The sequence below is a fragment of the Aythya marila genome, assembly GCF_965140915.1.
Source record: "Aythya marila genome assembly, chromosome: Z".
NCBI classification, from domain to species: Eukaryota; Metazoa; Chordata; class Aves; order Anseriformes; family Anatidae; genus Aythya; species Aythya marila.
The window spans coordinates 3,464,825-3,490,794 of NC_139080.1; the positions used below are offsets into that span (position 1 = coordinate 3,464,825).

Here is a 25,970-nt window from a genome sequence, read left to right on the forward strand (position 1 = left end):
CTGGCACACAAAAGCGGCCCGTCCGAAGTTGCCCCATCCAAAATTGGCGCCTCAGAACTAGTGCATCAAAAATCACCACATCCAAAGTCACCACATCAAAAATCGGCCCGTCCAGAATCGACGCATCCAAAATCGGCACCTCAAAATCGGCGCGTTGAAATCGGCCCACCCAAAATCACCACATCCAAAATTGGCACCTCAAAATCGGCGCGTTGAAATCGGCCCACCCAAAATCACCACATCCGAAATTGGCACCTCAAAATCGGCACATCAAAATTGGCATGTCCAAAATCACCACATCCAAAATTGGCACATCAAATTTTGGCCCCATCCAAAATCACCACATCCAAAATTGGCACCTCAAAATCGGCGCATCAAATTTGGCCCCGTCCAAAATCACCACATCTGAAACTGGCACCTCAAAATCGGTGCATCAAATTTGGCCCATCCAAAATCACCACATTCCAAAATTGGCACCTCAAAATCGGCACATCAAATTTTGGCCCCATCCAAAATCACCACATCCAAAACTGGCACCTCAAAATCGGCCTGTCCAAAATCACCACATCTAAAATTGGCACCTCAAAATCGATGCATCAAATTTTGGCCCAGCCAAAATCACCACATCCGAAATCAGCCCGCCCAGAATCAGCACATCAAAATTGACGCATCAAAATCGGCACATACAAAAACTGGCACAATAAATTGGCCTGTCCGAAATCAGCCCATCCGAAATTAGCACCTCAAAATCGGTACATCAAAATTGGCCCACCCAAAATAGCCCTGTTCAAAACTGGCACATAAAATCAGCCCACCCAAAACTGGCACATAAAATCAGCCCATCTGAAATCAGCACATCCAAAATTTGGCCCTTCCAAAATCTGCCTGTTCAAAATCAGCCCATCCAAAATTTGGCCCACCCATCCAAAATCAGCCCATCCCAAAACGGTGGTCTCATTAGCAGAGGGCACAAGGAGGGCACTGTGAGAAGACAAAGGGTGATGGGTATACATTGAACCACAGGAGGTTTTGTTGCCCCGTGAGGAAGGACTTTACAGTGAGGTGACAGAGCACGGGGACAGGCTGCACAGAGAGGTTGTGCAGTCTCCTGCTCTGGAGATATTCAAACCCACCTGGATGCCATCCTGTGTAACATGCTCGGGGTGACCCTGCTGGGCAGGGGTTGGACTGGGGGATCTCCTGAGGTCCCTTCCAACCTCGGCAATTTCATGAATGAGCCCTGGGCACCCCTGCTGGCAGCTCAAACCCAGAACCACCTCTGCTCTCCCAAGCAGCTTTAACCGTGCCCTCCCACCGACTAAAACCATCTCTGGGCAACCTCTGGTTCCACATCCCAGCCTCTCTATTTGAAGGAAGGGACGTGCTTCGGGGGCACGACTCCTGAGAGACAGCTGGCACACGGCTGCACACGCATTAGGATGCGGCAGCGAGGAACAGGCAATGCCGTGTTGGACGGCACACAGGAAAGCATAACGACACAGGCGAGGGCGGCGAGCATCTGCCGCACATTTGCAAAGAAGAGTGATAAATGGAAAGGAGCTCAAAGAGCCACAACTGAAGGAATCAGCAGCCCGGAGGCATTATGAAAAGAAAGAAGAGGTTCTGAATATAATAGGTACACTATAATTAGTAAACTAAGCAGGGACACATTAGTGATCTGTAAATATTTGAATGAAGTAAATGGCATGAAGGGAGAAGACTGGTGATACATTAATGATTTTAATGGGGTGAAATTAAGAAAGGGCATGTTTAAGCTGAGAATCAGGGTGGAAAGCTTTTGAATAGAGAACCGTAGGCTGGAAAATTGTCTCCCTAAGGGAAGTGGTGAAAGCTTTATTGCCTGAGACTTTAAATGCCAGATTAGGAGAAATACCAGGGGGATCGTTTTGAATTTTCAGGGAGATAGGCTGAAAGATTAGGAGAGGAAGAAGAAAAGTGAGAGGTGGTGCTGGCTCCAGGAATTCAGGGAGTACAGCCTAGCAACTCCTGTACTCCTGTACTCCTTTGGCTCTCTTTTATCACTCTTAGGCTGCATCTGCCAACAGTGAAATTATTTCAGCATTAGTTACCCCCACAAGGAAGCGATAAGAACTCCTCCGCCACAACGAGCGGCTGAGACACGGGAGTCTCGGCAGAGCACCTCTCGAAGGCTCACGGGGAAGCAGCAGAGGTTTGTTTAGCTGTGGAAGGAGGCACAGCACGAGCTTCCAGGGGACCTCGACATCCCCTCTGCAGCACTTGTGCTTCCCCAAAGACAATGGGAGGAAATTAGCTCAGCGTTCGCCTGCGGTGTGACGATGTCTAGCAGGCGCGGGAATGACCCTGTGCTGTGCTCCCGTGTCAAAGTAAAAGCTGGATGCCAAGCTGCTCGGCTGGTAAGTGTTTCCAGGCTGGTTTCCCTCGCTGGGTCTTGCAGGGAGAGCAGAGTACCTCCTCCGTACCTGCTCACACCTTTTGTCCTCCCCCAGGGCAGAAGTTTCCCTCCAGCTCCAGACCGGGAGAATGATTTTTCAAGAGCCCATCTCCATGGGTCCACAGGCACATTACTAAACATCCTCTGCAGAAAGAATATATAGAAACTTCACCTTCTGAGTAACATTTAAAAAACGCCCATTTTCCAAGCTCAGCTGCAGGCTGCCAAGCATCTGAAGTCACAAAAGCTGAAACCCAGCCAAGCCATCCTATCTGTGCTCCTGCTCCCTCACGACGTCGCACCATTTCCTCCACTTGCTGACCTGGGATCAGAAAAGAGGCACCCAGGACACCAGCACGGGGGTGGCAATGCCCCACACGGCCCTAAAATGCTCACCTCTTCTCTAGCTGCAGCCCTCCTCTCCCAGGGAAGGAAGAAAGCCAAACCTTCCTCACTGCTGGGTTTTGCCAGCCAATGTTGGCTAATTAAGCAGCTGTGCTGTGCTGCTTAATTAGCATTAAAGGCACATCTAGCATGGGGCTAGAGGAAACATTTATTACATTAGGTCTTGAGTTTGGAGGGTTGGTGGTGTTATTTTTTTAATTTATTTTTTTTTTTTTTTGAACCAGAGATTGCACAGTTTAGGAAGAATGGTGTAATGCTGAATTACTTAAAGACAGATGGAGGTAGTGCTGTGTCCTACCACGTAGGTGGAAGCCAGCTAAGAATGAAGGAAATGCAAGTTTGACTTGAAGCACACGCTTACTGGTAAAGCCTCTGCTTACTCACTTCTGATTTATTTTTTTATTTTTTTAAGTGAAATATTTCTGAATTAGCGAAGCAGAAATCCTTCCAGCCTGGAACATGATTGCTTTAATGAAGTTAGTGCATAAAAAAACGTAAAATGTTTCTAAAGCCACATGAAGATACTAACAGCAACAACATACTCGGAGACGAAGCTGAAGGATTTCTTGCAGCATGCACGGCTGTGCAGACCAGAATTACTGTCGTTCCAGCACTGGTCCCTGTAATTTGAAAACTCAAAGAGTAGCTTAGAAATCTTTCCCAGACCTATTCAGTACTAGATGTGATTAAAAAAAATACTTAAGTACATTTACAGGCATGTTGGCACATCCCTTTTTTTTTTGTTTTGTTTTGTTTAGAACTTCCCAAAATAGAATTCTTTATCAAAAGAATATTTGGAGTGTTTTACGGGAGACGGTACAACATGCAGCCAACCTCCTTTTCAAATACATCTTGAAACTATTTTAAGATTTTTAAAATGTATTTAATTCCAAAGTTCTCTATCTACTTAAGGGTTAAGATGAATGAAGAAAATTTTGAATGTTTTCAGCCAGAGTAAGCTTGAAAAGCAACCTCAGTGAACTATTTGCAACAAAGAGTATTTGTACAATATGGACTAGACAAATTATAGCCAAGTGTCCATCCACATCTTTTGATCCAGTGTATTTAGAGTAAATATATATGTATTTTATCTCATTGGCCTTAATTTTGCCTTTTTTTTCCTCTAGCATTTTATTCTTGTTATAAGTTAAAGTACCTAAGCGTTTTCATTTAAATAAATCCATACCACTGAACTCATTTGAAGATTATTTTTTTATTATTATTTTCTAAAGCAATTATTGTTTTGCATGCTGTCCTGATAAGAACAGTCTATCACTTTGTGGTAAAATTTATTATACATTTATACAAGTTTATACTCGAGGTTGACCGCTGATTTTCACGCCTACTGCATAACTTTAAATCCTTTTTTTATTTTATTTTTTTTCCAGGTGGAATTGGGATCCTCATATTTCCTAGGGAGGAACAGAGTGAGCTGTGACAAAGCACACACGTGTCCTACATGGGACGGCAGTACAACAGGGCAATCCCCAGCTCAGGCTGAGCTGAGGGAGCCCCACATGACTGGAAGCCTGGGCAGGTGTGATTATTACACAGCATCCCCAAAAATCAGACTCAGGGTGGAGCAGCTGATGTAATCTGCAATTGGGCTGAAGAAGCAAAAGCCTCCCCAGGCAACTGTGTCATTCCCAGTTGGGTGATTATTTCCTAATATACAGCAGCAGAGAGGTCCAGCTGGCAGCCTCCCTCCAGGCTGCAGCACAGCTCCCTGCCACCAGCTCTGACCTCCGTGGAAACACTCAACAGCTGCCAGGGCAGAGGGCAAAGCCCAAAATCAAACATTTTCTCAGCCAAGCGCGCTTCTGACTCGGCAGCACCTCTGCAAGTTGTTCCTGTGCTGGCATCCGATCCCCAGTTTGGAAAAGCTGGGCTGCCCTAAAATACCAGCGGCGAGCAGGAATGTCTCTGATCGCCCTGCAATGCACCCTGCCCATGCAAACGTGTAACTGAAGAGCTGAGACATCTTACTGACAGTCCATTTGCTGCATAAATCTCATTTATTTGACTTTCCCTGCTCTCATCAAAAGCCAAACTGTAGGCCCTGACAACTGGCTCCTGATTTATATTGCATGTGCTGCAGATGGCTCAGCTGTGGCACACAGCTCACATGCAGCTGCTGGGTATTTTTTCCCCCCTTACATTTCCAACACTGGGAAGCAACACATGGCTATCTTTGGACAGCTCTCGAGTCGGAGTCCAGCCCTGCCATCCTCTGTAGTCGGGCTTTTTGCCAATGAGTGGGCCACAGCACATGCTGCCGTGCTGTGAGGTAGCACAGCCAGGAGCCATACAGCTACCCTGCAGGTGCAGGCGTAGAGACCCCCCCCCCCCCTTTCTCCCACCAAGTTTCCCAACTGGTGTGGTGTTGTGTGATAAAGTTGTGCTCAGGGAGTGCCACTGCCCGAGGAAGCCTACTCAAGCCTTGAGTCACGGTAACGTGTGCAATAAAAAGCCTTCGTGTGTTAGCTGAGTAAGTCCGGAGGCTTTCATTGACAAACAGGGCTGGTAGCATCCTCAAGCAGTCATCTAATCCATCTTACTATCTCCCAGCATGATCAACTCTCCTTAGCATAATAAATGCTTAAGCAAAGCATTTCTGATCTGCTCTTAAAAGCCTCAAGTGATTAAGATTCCGTAATTGACTGGTCATGACCTCCAGTGCCTTACAATGGCTTCCTTGTTAAACTGCTCTCTAACATCTGCCCAGATATGTTGTTTCTAAGACTATGACTTTTTCCCTTCCACAACAGGAAAAATTACCTCTTTGAGGCAATTTCCCCTTTGCCTGTTTAACCTATGTGTATATACAGAATATACAGCTCATCCACCTGTTCTTGCCATCTTGATTTTTAGCCCAGAAAGAACTGAAGATAATAGTCATGAAACCAAGGCAACTAGTACTTTCCTAACTTTCTAATTAAAAATCCTGAAGGTAAACATCAGCTCTCTCTGGCATCTGGAAGAAGACAGATCCCACAGGCATCAGCTCTAAGAACATCCTTTAATTCTTCCCCATCAAGGTGCAAAATATGAGGCAAGGAAGGTCACAAGGTGATGAGGTTGTAATGCTTTACTTACTCTGTCTTCCTGAGCTTGCAGCTTCTTAGAAATCAGAGATGCACGTAATCATCATAACCATCAGGTGCCAATCTCATGATCTTACTGCTTCAAGCGAGGACATGAAACAACAGAATCTCTCATCCTGCAGATCAGTGAAATCAATTTCTGAATCGAAACAAGCAGCAGCTCCTGGTGACAGGCACACCACGCTCAACCATTACCATAATCTTTTGCAACTGTAATTGCGAACAGATGTAGCTACAGATTGCTACTGAGAGCACCACAGCTATTTATCTGGACAGTGCCTGGTACATTTGTCTGATACAAATGGCCCATGGTCCATGCTCCATGTCTTTAGGTGTTGACGCTTCCCAGGTTCCCTCCCAACCACAAGCTTCTCAGATTCTGGCTTTTTCATACAAAACAGCTTTTAAGAACTTGGGTGTTCATGGCTTGTGTGGTGGTGGCATAGAAAGAGGAGGGTTCCGCAGACCCTTTTGGAAGATGACATTTGACGCAGAAGTAGAAGGGTCAATCTAGCCTCAAACTACTATCTCACAGTAGGTCTACAAAGATATCCATGTCTTTAGACCTCTGAAAGTCTTACTACATGTATAAAGCCCCTTTTTTATTGTTTTTAAAGTTATTCCATTGCTATCCACAAAGCTATCTTTTGTACTTTCATATGCTTAACACTAGAATGTAATGAAGGGAAAAATTGAGAGCTACTGGTCTGCTGTCTAAGTGTTCAACATGGGCAAACTTTATAGGTTTAAGGTAATGGGTTTCCATTTTCTCAGATGGCAAAAGAAACTACAGATTCTTAGGCAGCTGGTACTGCTGCATTTCACTCCAGCTCTTACCTGTGTGAGCAGTAGAATTTGATGCGTGAAGCCTGTCTGATAAACCGTATGAGGCAAGTCACAGCTGAATTTGTCTCCATTAAAGTAGACAGCCATTGGTCACACACACAAAAATCCGCTTTGTGGGATGTCCCAAATGCTGCAGGGCTTTAAACTGGGAACTACAATTCTAGGCCCTATTATAGGTCTCTATAAGGCCCTAGGCTATATTTTCATATTATTTGTTTTGATTAATGTATCAAATCCCTGCTGAAGACATGAAATAAAGTTGATTTCATTCCCCCTTAAAGAAACCACCCAAACTAAGAATCTACAATTCATCTTCAAAAACTTGGTAAACATTAGACATGGTATGTGTGGTAGAAAAAAACTGATGCCTCTCCAATTCTGAAATAACAAGAAAAGGAGAGCAAAAGCCAATGGTCTAGTAAGTGCAAGGCTCCTGTCATTACCATATTTGCACCACCAAAGCAAGGAGTCCAGGGAAATAAAAAAATACAATCCAGAGCCTGGACACAGAGAAAGAGCCAGACAGTTAGTTCAATTCTGTGTGGTAAGGGCCTACCAGATGCTGGTAGGGACGGTTCTTGGTGAAGGTGCCATCTGGAGGTTGGTTACAGGTTTGTATCACTCATGGAAAAATAACTGTCAGAGAAAACAAGAAGCTTGCATGTTACTTTATGAAAAAAGTGACATTTACAAATGCATGGCTACCTGAACCCTTACAGAAAGATTACACTCACTGGAAGGTCACAAGCATGCCATCGGACAGCAAGAAGAGTAAGGCAGAAAGCTGCAGAAATACAGTGAGTCCAAACTAGTGCAAGTAAAATAGAAATTTGGAAAAGAAATCTTCCGTTCAAGCCACTTCAGGTGAACTTGTATTTTCTGGGTTCTGGCATCTCGAGAGTCAGCATGAGAATCTGCTTTGAGAGCTCTGCCTCCAAGGCATTCTATCAGGAGAAAAAAAAGGCACAAGAGAACTCAGCAATCACACACAGTAGTTTTCATATATTCTTCTGACACAAACATCTGCAGAGATCAAACCTCAAGATATTATTAGCACTGATTAACCCAAGCATTGAACTGAAAGTTCTCGCTGCTGCAAGTGGCAGTAGTGTCAGTAGTCACTACAGAGGAACCTCCAAAAGAACAGCCAAAATCACTTGGTAGCCTTTGTACTGTGCCCCGATGGGACACCTTTGAGCTGAACTGATATGCTCTAGAGTGTACACACCTGAGAAAAGCCTTACAGGCTGCTAAGGTGAGCTTGTATTTCTGGAACATAAATAAGTTGATCACCAACCTGACTAGTCCCATCTGAAAACATATAGAATACTCTCAAATAAATGTGCTTTCTGATCACAGTTTTAAGGTTTATCACTGAATACCTTGTGCCGTGTCTATAAACAAGCAGACAGTAACCCAAAGAAATCAAAGACAGCTTCTATGCTCAGACATGGCCCAGCTTGCTCTGGAAAGGTACATACAGAGTTCCCAAACATCTTTAGATGAAGTTTTTCTCACCAATGCCTTGCAGGTTACACAAGCATGTATGAAACAGGCATTGTGTTTTATAGGGAAAGGTCCCTGTTGCAGTCCACAAGGCAGCTGTTCAATAACACATGGGCCCTACTACCCTTTGAGAATTCAGGCACAGTAATGAAGGTCATGAGACCAAGAAGCTGTGGCACAGTTGAGTGAATAAACATTCTGACAGGTGAAGCAGAAAATCCAGAGGGATACAGATACGTAATCCCCACTGATACCATTATGCTCATCCACCCTTGTAGCTTTAGATATCGTGCCTCCAACAGTTCCTCCTACCAATATGCACTACTTCTGCCATATCAGAGCAAGAATTTCCCTCCAGAGATCATTAAGACTATGATCTGAGGTAGATAAATCCACAAGCAATTAATACATATAGCTTGTTTTGGAATGACAGCACCCACTTAAATCCCTGTAAAAGATAAAAACGCTTACCAGTTCTCGTCTTGCTTCTTCAACCTTCACTTGTACAAGGGATGGATTCTAATGAAAGAAAATGGCATAAAAATCAATATTTCAACATGAATTGCAGAGTTCCTGCATCATTGCAAGACTCTAATCATGTGCCCCAGGGGATTTCAGGGATAATAAAATCAGTTTTGTGTACACCCTTCACATACTATAGATACTGACATTAAAAGCCTATTATCAGTTTGGTATGGACAATCAGATATTTTTCAAGATTCTGCTATAACCTGATGTCTAAGGAAATATTTTTATCCATTTTCCAAAACTACCAAGTGAGGAACTAGACTTTAACCATATCCAGGAATTAAATTATCAGAGCACAAACTTTCAGCAGTGTGCAAGTATGAACCCTCCTCCTTCATTCTGTCTGCACCAGCAGCAGGGCATCAGGGCTCTCCCTGTCTCCACTGGCAGGGAGTCGGGGAGGGAGGAATTGGGAAACCTAATCCAATTTGAACATCCTGTTTTGCTTGAGGAGAGGAGGCAGCTGCCTCTTGGAGTAAGATGGATTTAAAAGAGAATCAGTCCCATCCTCTCCTTTCATCCTTTTGTTCTAGGAGGGAGATGGCAGTATTTGTATAAGGGAGAGATCAGGTTACAGGGAGGCGTGCTGAGGAGCAGGAACTCTGTAAGGGCTGAGGGGGTGAAGGCTGGTCCAGCAGACAGGTCCCCAGTTCACAACACAAGATACATGATTCATCTCAGAATTTCTGCATGACTTTGGACAAATCCCTTTGTTTCTCTGGACCTCTACTCCCTGCTTATAAAAATTGGAATAAATCCTTCACCTCTTGGAGGTTACCTGTATTATGGACTGCAGGGTGCTCAGATGAGGAGGTAACAGAAGCCGTAACAGGAAACTCAAATGCAATGGCAAGCATTTAGCTTACCGCTTTATTTACTGAAGCCAAAGCCCACTCGACTATCTGCTCCAGTTTTTGCAGAATCTCACTTGAATGGCAGAAAATCCTTAATACTCATCTGTAAAAGTAGTGATCTTCCAGAGGAGATCAGAAATACCTGGGCTGAGTTGTCCCAAGTATCTCAGGCGGTGATATATACACAGCACACTCAGCCAAAGACATTTGTTTCACAGATTTACCGTTTCCCCATGATTTCTTTAAGCCACTATTGTCTACAGAACTGCCCTCAATTGAAAATGTCTTTTGTAATGTGAGTTTTTCTAATTTGAAATGATCAAACATCTTTTTTATAAAAGGTGCTTCAGAGAGCAACCTACTGAGGTGTGTTCCCGGCACCCTCAAGAGAAATCAAGGAAAATGATGGAGCAGCCAGTACTCATACAAGCTATAGTACTTGCTTAAGGAACAAAGTCTACATCTGGGTATTTCTTCATCATTTCTACAACTCTGCTCAGAGCTTCAACCTCTGCACCGTGTGCTGTGTCTGCCATATTGACAGCCTGATTTACTAATGTATTAGGACACGTGTAATCTGAAAGATTTTGTTATACTAAGGAAATATACATTTTCTTCTAAATTTTTGATTTCTAGCTAATTCATCTTGATACTGAGCTCAACCAGCCTATTTCTTCAAGTCACATTCCTAGACATTTTGTTAGAGCAAAGTTTGCCAGGCAAACACTCTTATTTTTCTGGCTTTGATTAATCAATATATGGCTACTTGTTTTAGTAAAGTCTTTTGTTTACACGACTCATTAATAGATCTCTACAGAGATCTTTCTATCTATTGAAACATGTAACCATTTCCTTTATATTTTTGAAGTCCATTGAAGTCAATCTGACTGCATGTATAAAAGAACAGTGAAAAATAATTACAGGAGTTAAATCTAGGTAGGAGTCAAGTTCCCTCTTCACAGGCACCACTTCTTTCTGCATTTCTTCCAGTTTCTGTGGACAGAACAAAGTAGATAAGATTTCATAGACTTACTTGTAGAAGTGATGTAAATCAGCAAAAATACATTTACAATTATCTACAACATTTCAGAAGTCACCCATGTTGGCTAGAGGTCTTGTGATCTTTCACAAAATGCACAGAGAACTAAAGATCTACCATTCATTCAGCTATCAGTCAGTTAAACCCAGTTCAAATTTTACACAGATATACTTTCTCTTCCTTTCTGAGAACATACAACATTGTTACCTACAGGATAACCACCTGATCTTACCTCCCTGACAGGAGGGAGCCTGTCAACTCAGAAGCCACCACAGGACTTTCATGGTCGACATCACTGTAGGCCACACACAGACCTGAGCCCCAAGGAAGGAGATACAGTCTCGTGCCTATGCCTTGGGTGTGATAATTTTGCACACGCAACAGAAAAAAAGTCCCCAAATAATGCAGTGCTTTGCTCATGCTGTTAACAAGGGGAGGTAGTTTCTCCAGGGGGCTTAAAATTTAGCACATAACAAAGCCCGTATTTTTTTTCAAATAATCAACCTAAGACATTCAAAAAAAAAAAAAAAAAAAAAGAAAAGAAAAACACACTCTGAAGATGAAGTCATCCGTGCTGCCTAATTTACAGAGCTCTTGGCAGAGCAGACATAGAAATGCCAGTGAGTCAAACATGCCCTTTTACTTAGGTTTGGGAAGATGATGAAGGTCAGATAAAGACTAGAAAGGTTCCAAGGCCATTTTGTATGTAGAATTGCAACAATTTTTAGTTAGTGCTCTTCTGAAACACTGTGCAATGTCAACATTGCCACCCAGTGCTGGTTCACAAGAATGACAACATACATTCAGGAAACCTATTTTAATTGTTCAGCCTAATAGGCAAGAAGAGAGTGTAAAAGAAATGGGAAGAGAGACTGAAATGCGCGTTTCAGTAATAGCAAGTAACATTAAAACATGTTGAGTGCAGACACAACAACTCAAACACATTAAATATCTATAAATACTCAGAGCAAACCCGGATGATCTATAGCTAGTAATTCAAGAAGTATGCTTTTTTCTTTAAAAACATCCTGCTGGACTTAGCATTTAGTTTAAAATGTTATGTTTAAAGACAAGAAAAAGGCGCACAGAGGTTCAGAATCTGGGTTTCACTCAATCTCCTCTCCCTTAGCTCAGCAGCATTTGAGAGCAGGTACACCCTAGAAGCAATCAGCTGGGTCATTTTATTTAGTAATTGCAATACACAGACAGCCATGTAATGAGATACATTCCACAGAATACCCACTCCATTTGCAACACGGATTGCTGTAGAAACATCTCTCTTGTACCAACAGACCTACCTCAGACATGCTCACTAGTGACTGATGCATCAATGAATAATCCAACCCACTGGCAGCAAGCTTCTCCTACAAACAGGAAAGAGTTCAAACATAAATGACAAAATATAAGAGGAAAGAGAAAGATTTTGCCGTTTCCTTGGGTTTTGATTGAAAGAGGCAGACAAGAACACAGTCTGAAAAGAATAGAAATATGCTACTTTAACTACAGCTCTAGCTGGTGTATGAAATCATACTACTAAAATTCATAGTAATAAATCCTTCCTGAAAATTAGTGGGGGAAGAGCACATGGCAAGGCTATGAAGAGGTTTCTCAGTAAAACATCGTTAACACTAATTCAACATTTTCTATCTGGTATTTGTCAGGATATTGAACAGCATCCAAGTATTAAATAAAGCATTCACATATCCTTCATCACATAGGGAGAGGTGAAGAAGACAGAACAACTTCTGCCTTCAACATTTAATCATTCATTAATCCTCCCCAAATAGCTATATTCAGGATTTTGACACAATTTTCCTCAGTGAATCATATGTTCTACTGTTAACATAAGAGTATACAGACAAGTTAGCAGTACATCACAGCAAGCACAAAGTAGTCTGAGCTAATATTCTTAAAAGGGAAAGTATCTTTGCATTTACCAAAGGACATTCAGAAGAATGAGAGTGTACATATTGGGAACAATTGAAGTATGGTAACAACTCATCCTGTTAGCCCACATATACAAAATCCAGGAGTTTAGGAAGCACCAGCAGTGTCCCTAACTAGTTTTGGGCCTGACCAATCACAACTACACCAACATATTACAGAATCCTGTTAAGTAATTCCTTCCGTCTACCTCAGCAGCCTTAATCCTGATTTTGAAATCCTCAGATTTGTCTCTCAGGAACTTCAAGTTCTGGGATCGGCTCTCAGCCTTGACTCTTTCTACCTCAAGGTAGTCCTGTGTTTTTCTAAGATCCCTAAAAAAAAAGAAAAAGAAAAAGAAACAAGCCTTTACATGCAAACAGACATCAGTATTCACATACCACTTAGTCATCTATGCTCCACCTAAACACCATAATACAACCAACTCCAGAGGGGGAGAATGCTTGCATTTTCCTGCAAGATTCCCCCATGAAAATATCCATGGCTGTCAACTCCAGATTCCCAAGGGCCACAGGATAAAAGGGTCAAGGGGAAAGCCATCTGTGTAACAGCACAGAATAACAGTCTTCTGCTTCATTCTGTAATTAATTCACTTACGGACGTGTTATGCAGGCTAAACTTATGGGCATAGAAAGGGGCCATGGCAAAACTGGGAGAGGCATCTGGGTCTTGCATCTGTGCTGCAACAGCACCACAATTAAAACTTTGGCAGAACCAGACAATAATTAGAATGGAAGGGAACTGTGGAGAACATCTGGACCAATGCCCAGAGAGGGGCTCATCACAGCACACTCGGCAAAGCCCTTCAGATGACATCCTTTAGGGAATGGACTTGATACTCTTTATTTATTTTTTTTCGTTTAGACTCTCACTGGTTAAAGGAAATTCTTACCTAGGAATCTTTCTGGTTTTGCCTGGCTCCTTCACTCTAACTACAAAGCCTACAGTAAGTGTGGTCAGAAGATGTAGTTTGCCACCACCCTCAGTTGAAGAGGACTGGTGGAAGATGCCGCCCCATACCCAAAAAATGCTTGTAAATCATTTTTGGTTTAAAATAATAGGTTTGATCATAGCCCCAAAGTCTTTTGACTTCTGAATGTGCCCATAACACACAGTTTTTGGCAGATACTTCCCAATACTGTGGATTACAGATGAATCAAAAACCTGTCAGTTCGGTTACCCTTGTTAGTTGTCACAAGGAACACACCACACAGCAGAGATCAGCAGCACTGCTTACATCTTTCCCCTTTCCATCCATTACTCACTCCTCTAACTGCTTTTCCATCGCCAGTGCAGCAGTTAGTTTCTTATTCATGTTGGCCAACTCCAGCTCCAATTCTTTGTTTTTTGATTCTGTTGCATACAGCTCAGAACTCATGTCATTGATGGCACAGAAGAAGCTGGTGGAAACAATCAATCAACAGGAATACTCAGTCAACTTTTATGAAGCTCAGAATTACTGTTGTTTACCCACCTCACACTTTCCACAAATGACCTGTTTTTCTCATGCTATGATGTATTAGGTAACTAACTACCAGGTATTTTAGAAGAAGAAAATAAGTCACTGAAAGTATTTGCTTCCCTTAATTAGTAGAGATTTTGTCCAGAAGGGGAAACAGCCCAGCAAACTGAGTACTGGGAAAGGCTAAACAGGACCTGGCAGTCCAGTGAATATAGCCACCAGGTTTGAAATAATAAAATGCTCCACTCCTGGCTTGCCAAATTGCCTTTGAAATTCATTTCCTGAAAATGCATGCCCCTGGGACACACTCAGAAGTATTTCATCCACTTTTTCTTCTCAAGTTGTTCATTTCTGCCTGCCCCTCTGTCTCTAAAGAACCGTGAGAGCAAAGCTCCTGGACATGGTTTAAAAACAATGGATTCCAAGGCAGATTTCAGCTCCTCCTTACTGACAATGCTCAAGGAACTCCTACTGTGTTATAGTTTAAGGCCAGGCAGAAGGGAACAGAAAGAACAGACTAACAGCTGCAATTGCTCTGTGGTTGAGACAAGGAAATCTCCTTACAATAACTGAGGCCTTATAAGAGAGGAGGTGAGACTAAACAACCAGCTACAGTTCCACAGTCCTTGCCTCAGCAATATAAAAGCTGCTACAGCTTGTGGACAGTTGTAGTGGTCACATCCTGCAGGCACTGATCACGAAGGCGTGTGCCAAAAAGAGATTTAATTGTGGCTAAGGCACCTTCAGGGCTTCAGAGGCTTTCCTTACAGGGAAAAATCAAGCGTTGTGCTTGGTTTCTGTGTCCTCTAAAGCTGCCCCAGAGGTGCCAAAGAAGCTGGACAAGTAAGACCCCTGTTGTGAAAGCACAATTTGAAACTGTAGAAAGGGAAATTGCAGAGACCATCACCCCAATGCGAAGTGGGAAGGACTACCTGGCAAGAGAGGTGTCCTTCGTTCCAAGTGTTATTGCACTGTTTACCAGGGTGTTGAGGTGGGCGGTGCCTTCGCTGGACAGACTGGATAATGAAAGACCCAAGCCTTTTGTGAGAAGGTCCTCTAGATACTTAGCTGAAAAACAAGTTGAAACAAAAAATAATTAAAAAAAAAAAAATTATAATATTATAATATTATTTTAGCTCTAGGTAGGACCCAATTCTACTCCAGAAGTTTTTTTTTTTTTTTTTTTTTTATCTCTCTGCTATTATGGAAAGAGCCATCACACTTGTCATATGAAACCTCTGCTAGTAATGATATTCCTTCCTAGCAGGGGAGTCTGAAATTACAGCAGAGCTCACATCTGTAACTGTCTGGTAGCGTCTACATTCTGAGAGCCCAAATCAATTGCACAGTCTCCATTACTACTCATTTGATGTCAAATCACTAGAGGACTTGATGAAAAAAACAAATGGGGTTTCTACAACATTGTCTTCTTGTGCACAACATCACCCTCTTTACAGAGCAGTAAAATTCCTTCCTGAAAGATGCCAATGAAGGGATGATCCTTTGGAACATGTATTAAGATCTTCTATGTCCCCCTAAACGACTCACTTGCTCCAGAAAAAACAATATTGGACACAGAGTCCAGGCTGCAAGAGCATAACTTAATCACCTCACTGTTGTTTCAGATTCCTGAACTGTTTTCCTTAATAGCGGATTAGCACCAGCTCAGACTCTTAAATTAGCTGTAGGGTCTCTCTGCTATCTATCCAGACAATATTCTAATGCTGTTCTTATTCAGCAGGCTAGGAGGCTTTGGCAATCAACCTGCTTGTCCACATTTACAGCCTGCGCAAGCTGGCTAAAAGATTGCTTTTGACCAACCTTAGGTCAGAGTGTATTTTGCTGAAAGGAAAGCACAGAGAACATTGGAGTGAAAGCTGTACCGTAACAAAAGCTAAGCTTATTGCTAGTCTGTTTTTTTAAATACACTAGGTGATAAGGTTTTAATAAAAAAAGTCCATGAGGTAACTAAGGAAAACTGTGATGAAACCAAGAACCGGAGCTTCTAACTCACCTTGTGCTTCGTATTCTGCTGCCTTCTGCTCCGTGTCTTCTACCAGGAAAGCAAGATCCCTCTCTCTGGTTTCACTGTATTCTTTAAGATTATACAAAATATCAACAGTCTGAGGGTTCACTTCGTAATGCGGAATGGGCTGATTCTCAAACACTTCCTTCAGCCATAAAGTAACCTGCCAGAGGATGGGGGGAGAAAAAAAAAAAAAAAGTAAACAGCTAAGTGAGGTGAGAGAAAATAGCCGGAGCGCTGCGAGCTCTGCGTGTGCGTTTCCCCTTTAACTTCCCTCATCTTTTCAGGACCCCTGCTCACCTCCTAATTTTATAAATCTCACCTTTTTATCCCCACGCCCTGTTGGCTACAGAGGCGCTGGAGACCCCAACCACCACAGTTTCCCCCCGACCCTTCTCCGCCGAGCCGCCCCCCCCCCCCGCCATTACCCGCCGCAGCTTCTCCATGGTGGCCGCCTCAGCCATCAACCGCCGCCTTGAGCCTCCCGCCTCCACCCCGGCCTTCCCCGCGCGCCGCGGGGCCTGCTGGGAGTTGTAGTCCTGCGGGAGCGCCCCGCCGCCCCTGCCGTGTAGCCGCAGCTGCGGTTGTCCTCTCGTTTGCCTTTTTGGGTGTGATTTTTAGCACCTGAAGCCCTTTTGTTTTATGCTTTTCATATTTTTTTTATTATTATTTTTTATTAAGCCTATTGCTTTATCCTTTATCCTATTGCTTCATCCTTGTGGCAGTTCAGCCACACGGTCGCTAACAGACAAGCAGCTGGGAGCTCTCTATTTAAAGTTTGCTTAGATACGAGGTTACAATATCCTAACTTTAAAATCTCAAAGCTCAAATAAAATAAAAAAAAAACAACACACGGTGCAATTCACTACCTGCAGCCATCGCTTTCAACAGAGCCTATTGACGTGCTCTGAATGTTTTGAAGGAATTTACTTTTTCTTCTTATGCACCCAGTAGTTTAAGAAGTCTTTAGTCAGTAAAATATTGAAGTGGCTTTTGATGGAATTTTATGTTTCATGCGTATCACGATACAAATTACAAATAAAGACATATGAAACCCTTCACCAAGAAGGCACGAGTCATCTTCTTAAACTAAAGGGCAAAAGTTAGAACCTGAATAGCTTGTGTATTGTTACTTGCGTAAAAAAGGCATGCTCCTTTTCTGACTAACATTTACGATTCCTGCAAAGGCCTGCTGGGAGCTTTACCAGACTCCTGCAGGACTCCGAGGCCGCTGTCCCGGCGTGCTGCCCGACCTTTGGCACCCTCCCCACCTACGGGCCTTGCAGCGAGGCTGCGTGGCTGTCACTGCACCCAGGCAGCTGAGGGGTCACCTTTTAGGACACCAGCATTAGCAAGAGAGGGGCTGAGAAATAAATAAGCTGCTTTGTCAGGTCACTAAGACCAGCAAAGTGCTGCATGCTGTGGCTTTTTCACCTTCTTTTCCAGAGCACAGATTTAAGTTTTTAAGAGATTTAAGCACTTTTCCGCCCCATGTTCAGCTTTCAGAAGCTGAACAAGACGGACACCGACCCCCGCAGCCCCCAGAAGGGTGGCGAAGCCCCCAGCCCCACGCGTCCCCTCAGCGCCCACCCAGGGCCGTTTCAAGCGCACCTGCCATAAAGGCTATTTTTTCTAAACACCCCATTTCTCTCTGCTTTTCCAGACACACACAGAGAGGGCGGGCTGAGGGGCCGGGGGAAGCTCCCCCCATCCCAGGCGTGGCCCCGCCGCCCATTAAGGGCGGAGCGCGGCGCCGCCATTTTGTGGAGAGAGCGAGGGGCCGGCAGCCTCCTCCCGTCTGCATCACCCCCAGCCCTCAGCCGCCGCCGCCACCATGCTCTCCGCCCGCCTGGCCGCCACCCTCGCCCGCTCCCTGCCGCGGCATGCCGGCCTGGTGAGCTCGCCTTCCCCTCCACCCGGGCTGAGGGCTGAGGGGAGGGCGGCCGCCGCCGCCATCTTGGGGGCCGCGGTGACATTGAGGGGCCGCGGCCGCCCGTGGCTCGGCCCCCGGGGGTCCGCTGTGGGGGGGGGGGGGGGGGGGTGTCCCCAAAACACACCGGGGACCGGGTCCTGCCGGGGATGGGTTGGTTTGGGGAATGAGGATGGGGTTAGGGGAGCCGTGCCCTTCGCTGAAGGTGAAAATTGGGCCGTGAGGGGTGTGGGGAAAGGGGCGAAGTCCCGGGGGGTTTGGGGGGCTCCATGAGGGGCAGGGGGGCGCAGGGGCTGTCCCCAGCCCGTGCCCCTTGTGAAGGTGAACGCAGGCCTTCGTGGGGGTTTGGGGCTGCAGCGTGGGCTTTCTGCGGCTGCAGAGCTGCACTGTGAGCTTCAGGATTTATAGCTGTAATCACCATTTAATGCATCAATTATCACAGCTTTTTCTTTTGCACAGTCATCTATATTTTAGCCGCGCTTCAGGAAATTTGCCCTTAGACTTTGCTAGAAAAGGTCACTCCTCGCTTTACCGAGAAGTCAATCCTCCTAAGACGACATAACCTTGTTTTCCCTTGTGCAGATGCACGAGTTTTTTTCTGATTTATTTGTGCTTTTCTTCTTTTTTTTTTTTTTGAGCTTTCGATGCCACGGGGAATGGTGGCAGATGAGGAAGGTGCTGCTGTGGGAGCTGCTGCAGCGCTGTGGTGGTGACAGTGCAACGCCAGGGCTGTGCAGAAAAACGTAGCGATTTAGAGCAGTCTCTTTTAGTGCCCGTGGTTATTTATTCGTGTTGGGTTTGGTTCTGTAGCTGCAGCTTGGGAATGCAGAGCTTTGGAGCGCAAGTCAAAATGGAGACATGCTAAATATCTAATCTCATACTGGGAAATTTTAACGTAATCTCTCTTTAAAATACTGTATTTTGTGTGATCAAAGAGGCTTCGCTTATTGAAACAATTACTTATTTTAGGTTTCCAGAAACACCCTGGGTGCAGCATTTGTTGCCACAAGAAACATCCATGCCTCCAAAAACCATTTCCAGAAAACTGGTGAGTCTGAAGAAAGGCCCCTATTATTATAAGAGTACTGTTTAAGACCTTGATCTTAAGTCAGACGAGGTAATTTGAACTTGGAGTGTGAGGTGCATGTGTCAGCTGACAAAACACTTCAGGACACTTATGTACTGGCAGTGTTGGGAAGTGGAATATCAGTTACATGGTCACATCTGTCAGACTTAACTTTAATAATTGGTCAAAGTGTGTCCGAACCAATGGGGTGATCGCATGTCAGCTGGCTCACTCAGCTTATCTGCCTCCCAAATGCCCAATTCAGTCTTTCAGTCCTGCAGAATTATCTGAAAAATAACCCAAATTCCAATTTCCTGTCTGCTTGTTGGCAATATTAGAGAAAGGATGACTTTCTCAGGCCTAGTTTGACCTTTTGTCCTTGATCGTTACTCTTGAGCTGCTAGGGTCTTGAGAAGGCAACAGCACTGCATAGCTGTGTTTTGGTAGCAGTTTATGTACAATTTTTGTTGTGGTTTAGGCCAAGTAAAGGTTTTATTAGAAAATAATTTTCACTGCTTACTGTTTCCTAGCTGAGGAAATAAAAAGTTGTTGGGGGCATGCTGCCAAATCAGGGGAAGATGGAAAACATTGTTATAGTTCATATTGAACAACTTGCTCTGTAGAGGCATTAAGTGCCTTTAGCATATGCTGGTTTACGAATGAGTTGGTGTTTTCATGCATCCAGTCTAAGTAAACGCACTGCCTGCAGAGAGGGCATGTCAGTTCTTTCTGAGTGAAGTCTAATCTACTTAGTCTAATGGCTCTCCAGAGGGAGGGATTGCTAACAGGGTAGGATATACTGAAGGAAATCAATGATAAAACTAAACAGCCATCAGTGTTTTGATTGAAGTCTGTTCAGTGATGACTTGAAGCTGCTTTTACTGGCTGGGAACGCAAACTGTTACTTACCTTCTGCATTATATATATATGGAAGAATGTTTCCTGCTAGAACTTAATTATACCTGGGAGAGGCTACCTTGGCTTGTGAATTAAAGAAAAGTTTACTGAATTTCTACTGTGCTTTAATTCGCTAAATCTGGTTTGAAATATCTTCTCCTAGGCACTGCTGAGGTGTCCTCTATTCTTGAGGAGCGTATTTTGGGAGCTGACACCTCTGCTGAACTTGAGGAGACCGGCCGTGTGCTCTCGATTGGTGACGGTATTGCCCGTGTGTATGGCCTAAGAAATGTGCAGGCAGAAGAAATGGTTGAGTTTTCCTCTGGGCTGAAGGTGAGCTTCCACTAAAGCAGTTTGTTTATTGTACAAATGAGAAGATGACTTTTTAAAAGACAGTCTGAGTCTGTGCATGGACTTCTCCATATGGAGATTTTACAGACTTCATTGTAATTTAAATGAGTAGTAACTAGTAGACTACTAGGCAAATACTACAGAAAGCAAATATTCTTTGAATTTGTAATGCTTTCCTTTGGTATCCTTATCTGGTTCTTGGCCAACAGTTGAGCTTTATTTGCCTTCCTCTAGGAAGTGTTTAGGGCTAATTTGGCACTGGATTTTGTTTTCATAGGCTTTTATGATTACCATTGAAGAAAAAGCTCTGTGATCTATTACAGTGCACAATTTGGTGACTCCTTCTAGTCCTAAGGGTAGACTAACGTTAAAAAGCTGACTGTTACCTAATACTACTGCAGCATCTCTTCCAGAATTGTTAATGCTCTGGCTTGCCTCAGGCAGATAGACGAATTCTCTTGTTGAATTCCTAAGCAAGAGAAATGTATTCAAAACCTACTTAACCTTTCTGTTTTTCTCTGGGAGAAGAATGATTGCTGCAAGTATAATTATGTAGTAAACTGAATGCTTAGGCAGGTTCTGTCACCAGTATGGAAGAAGGTAAGTGCGCTGAACTTGATCTTTGTGGGTCCCTTCCAGCTCAGGATATTCTATGATTGGATGTAAGCAGAACATTGGTAGTTGTTGCCAGTGTCCCGTATTTCACACTGTAGACTAATCACGTCGATACTAAAGCATCAAGAATTCACCGTAGATGCTGGTATTGTTTTTCTCATGATATCATGATCTTTATCCTAGGGGATGTCCTTGAATTTGGAGCCCGACAACGTTGGTGTTGTCGTGTTTGGTAACGACAGACTGATCAAGGAAGGGGATGTTGTGAAGAGGACCGGTGCCATTGTGGATGTTCCTGTTGGGGAGGAGCTGCTGGGCCGTGTTGTAGATGCCCTGGGCAATCCCATTGATGGGAAGGTGAGTGTCACGCTCAGCGTTAAGCTTTCTCCTGTGTGGTGCAGACTGCAACGGGGTTTCTTCTCTCTTTTAAGGGTCCTATTACATCTAAGACACGTAGGAGAGTTGGCTTGAAGGCCCCTGGCATCATTCCCAGAATCTCTGTGCGGGAACCCATGCAGACTGGTATTAAGGCCGTGGACAGCTTGGTGCCAATTGGCCGGGGCCAGCGTGAGCTGATCATTGGTGACAGGCAGACTGGGTAAGTTAAATGCCCAAACGAAAAATGTTTCCATGAATAGAGACTTGAATGCAGTGTGCTCTACTGTACCTGAACACAGCTGGGTGGAGGTTGGGAGAGGAATGGGTCGCTTAACTTAACCAAACCGTGTGTTGTACAGGAAAACATCAATTGCAATTGACACAATAATCAACCAGAAACGATTTAATGATGGAACAGATGAGAAAAAGAAGCTGTACTGTATCTATGTTGCTATTGGCCAGAAGAGATCTACTGTTGCGCAGCTGGTGAAGAGGCTCACTGACGCAGGTACAGATTTCTGATGATGGTTGAGCCTGGCACATAAGGACATCCTGTTCTTACAATGCTGAATAATACTATGAACTCTCCTGATTGAAAGTATAGACAGGATTCTGTTCTTATTTGATAAAAAAATTACTTATTTTTCTAGACAAGTTCTTACAGTTACCGGCAGGGACAGGGGACACCTTTTCACTTTGTTGTATTCAAAAACTAAATGATGCCCTGAAACTGTTTAATTGCTTCTGAAAACATTACCCTTCATGTTTCTTTCATCAGAGTTGGGGGAGTTTCCTCTTGGCAGTCAGGCCTGATAATAAGCTGTGGCCTGCAAGTATTTTTATGGACTTTGCATTTGCTTCGTATGCATGCAAGTCAGTGTGAATGGTAATTTAAAGTCTGGTGAAGAGAATTTACTGCCCAAACATTATCCATTATGTCACTGTATTTTTTCAGAAACAGTAATGTCTGGCAAAAAAGCCGTGTGTATAACAGGGCTTAAAAGAACCTAGGCACTTTGCCTCTTACCTGCTGGTCAAGTGGAATCATACCTAGTAGAAAAAAAAAAGGTATTTTAGTGGCAATTTGTTTTTGGACTGTGAAGCATTGTAGCTCCTTCTTGTAAAAGCTAAGGAATCAGACTTCCAGGTCTCTGACTTCTGGAGCCCAAGGGTGTCTTAGTAAAAGTTGAAGCCTCGCTTTAGATGAAAAATAATCTGCAAGTGCCAGATAATAGCTGCCATAAACTTGCTCGCGAAACTCTGAGTTAATCAAGCTTAATAGGTTAATCATCTGTTTTACTTTCCTGTAACTGGTGATGCTGCCTGGGTTTACTTCAGCAACTGGCACTTCATATACATGTTGCATTTGCTGTTTACTGGCGTGATAAGGTAATGTACTTAGGTGACGATTCTCTCAAATTCTTTCCAGATGCCATGAAGTACACTATTGTGGTGTCTGCCACAGCATCTGACGCTGCGCCCCTTCAGTACCTGGCTCCCTATTCAGGCTGCTCCATGGGGGAATACTTCAGAGACAATGGAAAGCATGCATTGATCATCTATGACGACTTATCCAAGCAGGTCAGGAAGCATTGCTTATAGACATTGTGGTCCAGCATTGATGCTTATAGCTGTAAGATCACATCAAGCTTAAAAATTCAGAATATTAAATGAGCTGCTGAAGTCTGAGAGGGTTCCTTTATGCTTCTGCACAGGCTGTTGCCTACCGTCAGATGTCTCTGCTGCTGCGCCGTCCACCTGGCCGTGAAGCCTACCCAGGTGATGTGTTCTACCTGCATTCCCGCTTGCTGGAGAGAGCGGCCAAAATGAACGACTCCTTTGGAGGTGGATCTCTGACTGCCCTGCCTGTCATTGAAACTCAGGCTGGTGATGTGTCTGCTTACATTCCAACCAACGTCATCTCCATCACTGATGGACAGGTAGGGCTTTCTCTTCCTCTGCCAGTAAGTTGCACAGACATGCTGGTGTGTCTGAGGGAGGTTTCTGACCAGGGTAATAAAACAAATTTATCCCGTAGATCTTCTTGGAAACTGAGCTGTTCTACAAAGGTATCCGTCCAGCCATCAACGTCGGTCTGTCTGTGTCCCGTGTGGGTTCTGCTGCTCAGACCAGGGCTATGAAGCAGGTAAGCATGTAACGAGAGCTCCTGTCGTCAGAGATGAGTAGTGTGTAGGCTGTCCAACCCATATCACTCTTTACAGAGTCAAGAATAGAAAGGGAAGTAAGTTCTGAATTCCTTGGTATTGTGAAATAACTTTAAAAAAAAAAAAAAATAATAATCAGACAAATTTATGGAGTCTGATATTTCCATCACACGCTGGCAGGAAGCAGGACATGGCGAGGGGAGGGAAGAGTATCTGCATAAAGATTTTTGACAATAGTCAAAACCAGACAAAAATGGTCAAAAGTTCCATTGTGCTGAACTGGGTGCTGATCCAGCTGGGTACAGAGAATGCTCTGTTAATGCCACGCTTTTTAATCCAGATGCAAGTTAGAAGTATCAGTTGTGATACTTTCAGGGAGGAATAACATGTTAAAGGCCAGACAGTGTGGGATTTTTTAGAAATGTGATTAATCACCTATTTAGCTGACTTGTGACAACTGTCAGCTGAAGATGACAACTAGATTCACTTAAAAACTGGTGAAACTCAGCGTGCCCTTGCCTTTTATTGTAGGTGGCAGGTACCATGAAGCTGGAACTGGCTCAGTACCGTGAAGTAGCTGCCTTCGCTCAGTTTGGGTCCGATCTGGATGCTGCCACGCAGCAGCTGCTGAATCGTGGTGTGCGTCTGACAGAGCTCCTCAAACAAGGACAGTACGGTGAGTGTCTCATGTGTAACGTGTCTGCATTCCCTCTTAGTCTGTGGTGCTGGTCTTTGTGGCAGCACGAAGATAGCCTCTGGGTATTGTAAACGCAGGCTTGGCAACCCTGTTGCATACACAGAGCTGATCTTCAGGGAGACTGATACTGATGTATCCTGAAACAAGAATGGCTGATGGTACAAATGTTTTCTTTCATGCAGTTCCCATGGCTATTGAGGAGCAGGTTGCAGTCATCTATGCTGGTGTGAGAGGTCACTTGGACAAGCTGGAGCCCAGCAAAATCACTAAATTTGAGAGTGCTTTCCTGGCTCATGTCCTGAGCCAGCACCAGGCCCTCCTCTCCACAATCAGGTATGATAATTTGTCTTAGTTCATCTCAGGAGTACTGACCTGGGAGCTGCAGCACAGATGGTCACCAAACCATTCATTAAGCTAGTGTATCCCCGAACATCAGGCCTTCTGCTGCCTCTGAGTGGAGCTTAAATCAGCCTGCCTGCTGTCCTTACACTGTTACACAGATCTCAGCATCTTGTCCACAGTTTTTATTCAAAAAAATCCAGCTGATGCTTAAAATGAACCTATTTGCATGCTTCTCCTGTAATCTGAAATGGAACTCACTTCAGGCAGTGAGCTGGCATGCTTTTGTCATGCTAATAGCTTTAAAATATTAGAATTCTGTGGATTAAGTGCTGCTAGCTGCCTTGTTGCAGAGCTGACTCTGGGGGTTTAGGTATGTCCACAATCTTGTCCTGTGAGCTGGTTCTAGCTTGCTTTGTCCTGAGATTTCTGCGTTCCAGCTCTGGCAGAGCTGTGCCTGGTTCAGCACGGCTCTGTTCTGAGAGTATTTGTGGACAAACCTTAGTTCTTAACAGGACCAACTTCCTGTGAAGAAGGAAGGTTGTGTTAGTAAAGATTTTTTTTTTTTGACTTGGGAATTAACAGTACGTTTATTTCTGTGTCAGAAGCTTAACTAAACTCTGTTTCAACAGGACCGAAGGGAAGATCTCTGACCAGACAGAAGCTAAGTTGAAGGAAATAGTCACAAATTTCCTGTCTACTTTCGAGGCATAAACTTGTAACCATTCAAACAGACCAGGCGGTTTTTGTGGTCATGTGCTACAGCTCCATCAAAGACTTAAAAGTATGTGCGACTTGAATGTACAGATCTCACTGAGAATAAAAGTTTCCATGTAAAAAGACTTGGATGTCCTGTTCTCAATTATTGCCCTTCTGTGTAGCTGCTCTTAACGACTCTTGTGCACAACTTCCCTGGACACACAAAGGAACACTGAAACATCAGGGTGCTTTTGATTTGAGTAGATCAAAAAAATAAAACCTGGGAGGGGTAGCAGTGTGTGTCTGACTGACTGCTCCGTCATGCAAGTGGAGCTGTGGGGTGAGCAGGCCACGGGGTGGTGCTGCGAGGCAGGGAAACAGCGGGCGGGTGGTGGTGGTGGTGGCTGCTGGCAGGCACTGCAGAGAGCAAGAGATCACTTGCACCCAGGAGACCTGCTGAAAGGAGCCTCCGTGTGCCAGAAAAAAAAAAAAAGTTTGATTTTTTGCTGCGTTTTCATTCAGGTAGTGCTCGCTGTGCCTGTTTTGCTGCAGCTTCCAGCACCACACTGATGCTGCCTCCTCGTGTGGGTGCCACAGCACACAGTGTGTGCCGTGACCCTGGCTACTTTTTCCTCCTGCCTGTCTCAGCCCCAGGGGGGCTTACCTGGCTGGCTGAAAGTGCCTG

The 25,970-nt window shown here is 44.2% G+C and overlaps 2 protein-coding genes across 2 annotated transcripts; one reads left to right on the forward strand and one right to left on the reverse strand.

The window, feature by feature from the left end:
• Nucleotides 1–7,399: 7,399 nt before the first annotated feature.
• HAUS1 (HAUS augmin like complex subunit 1) lies at nt 7,400–16,648 on the reverse strand. The gene is made up of 9 exons (XM_082784285.1): nt 16,577–16,648; nt 16,137–16,311; nt 15,055–15,190; nt 13,926–14,060; nt 12,851–12,974; nt 12,015–12,080; nt 10,599–10,670; nt 8,767–8,814; nt 7,400–7,733 (listed from the first exon to the last, which is right to left on the reverse strand). The coding sequence occupies exons 1-9, from the start codon at nt 16,610–16,612 to the stop codon at nt 7,650–7,652; spliced, it is 876 nt and encodes a 291-aa protein (XP_082640411.1). The 5' UTR covers nt 16,613–16,648; the 3' UTR covers nt 7,400–7,649.
• Nucleotides 16,649–17,892: 1,244 nt separating this feature from the next.
• ATP5F1A (ATP synthase F1 subunit alpha) lies at nt 17,893–25,428 on the forward strand. The gene is made up of 12 exons (XM_082782447.1): nt 17,893–18,042; nt 19,048–19,126; nt 20,205–20,374; nt 21,191–21,364; nt 21,439–21,605; nt 21,745–21,893; nt 22,815–22,966; nt 23,101–23,325; nt 23,424–23,531; nt 24,082–24,226; nt 24,430–24,580; nt 25,219–25,428. The coding sequence occupies exons 1-12, from the start codon at nt 17,983–17,985 to the stop codon at nt 25,298–25,300; spliced, it is 1,662 nt and encodes a 553-aa protein (XP_082638573.1). The 5' UTR covers nt 17,893–17,982; the 3' UTR covers nt 25,301–25,428.
• The last annotated feature ends 542 nt before the right edge of the window (nt 25,429–25,970 follow it).

Excerpts from the sequence above, each read along its gene's own strand:
- ATP5F1A (XM_082782447.1), top strand. The coding sequence starts at position 17,983 with ATGCTCTCCGCCCGCCTGGCCGCCACCCTCGCCCGCTCCCTGCCGCGG. Across the intron at positions 19,127-20,204 it reads AAACCATTTCCAGAAAACTG|GCACTGCTGAGGTGTCCTCT; the intron begins GTGAGTCTGAAG and ends ATCTTCTCCTAG. Across the intron at positions 23,326-23,423 it reads TCTCCATCACTGATGGACAG|ATCTTCTTGGAAACTGAGCT; the intron begins GTAGGGCTTTCT and ends TTTATCCCGTAG.
- HAUS1 (XM_082784285.1), bottom strand. The coding sequence starts at position 16,612 with ATGGCTGAGGCGGCCACCATGGAGAAGCTGCGGCGG. Across the intron at positions 16,312-16,576 it reads CCATGGAGAAGCTGCGGCGG|GTTACTTTATGGCTGAAGGA; the intron begins GTAATGGCGGGG and ends ATCCTCTGGCAG. Across the intron at positions 12,081-12,850 it reads TCAGGATTAAGGCTGCTGAG|GAGAAGCTTGCTGCCAGTGG; the intron begins GTAGACGGAAGG and ends TCCTGTTTGTAG.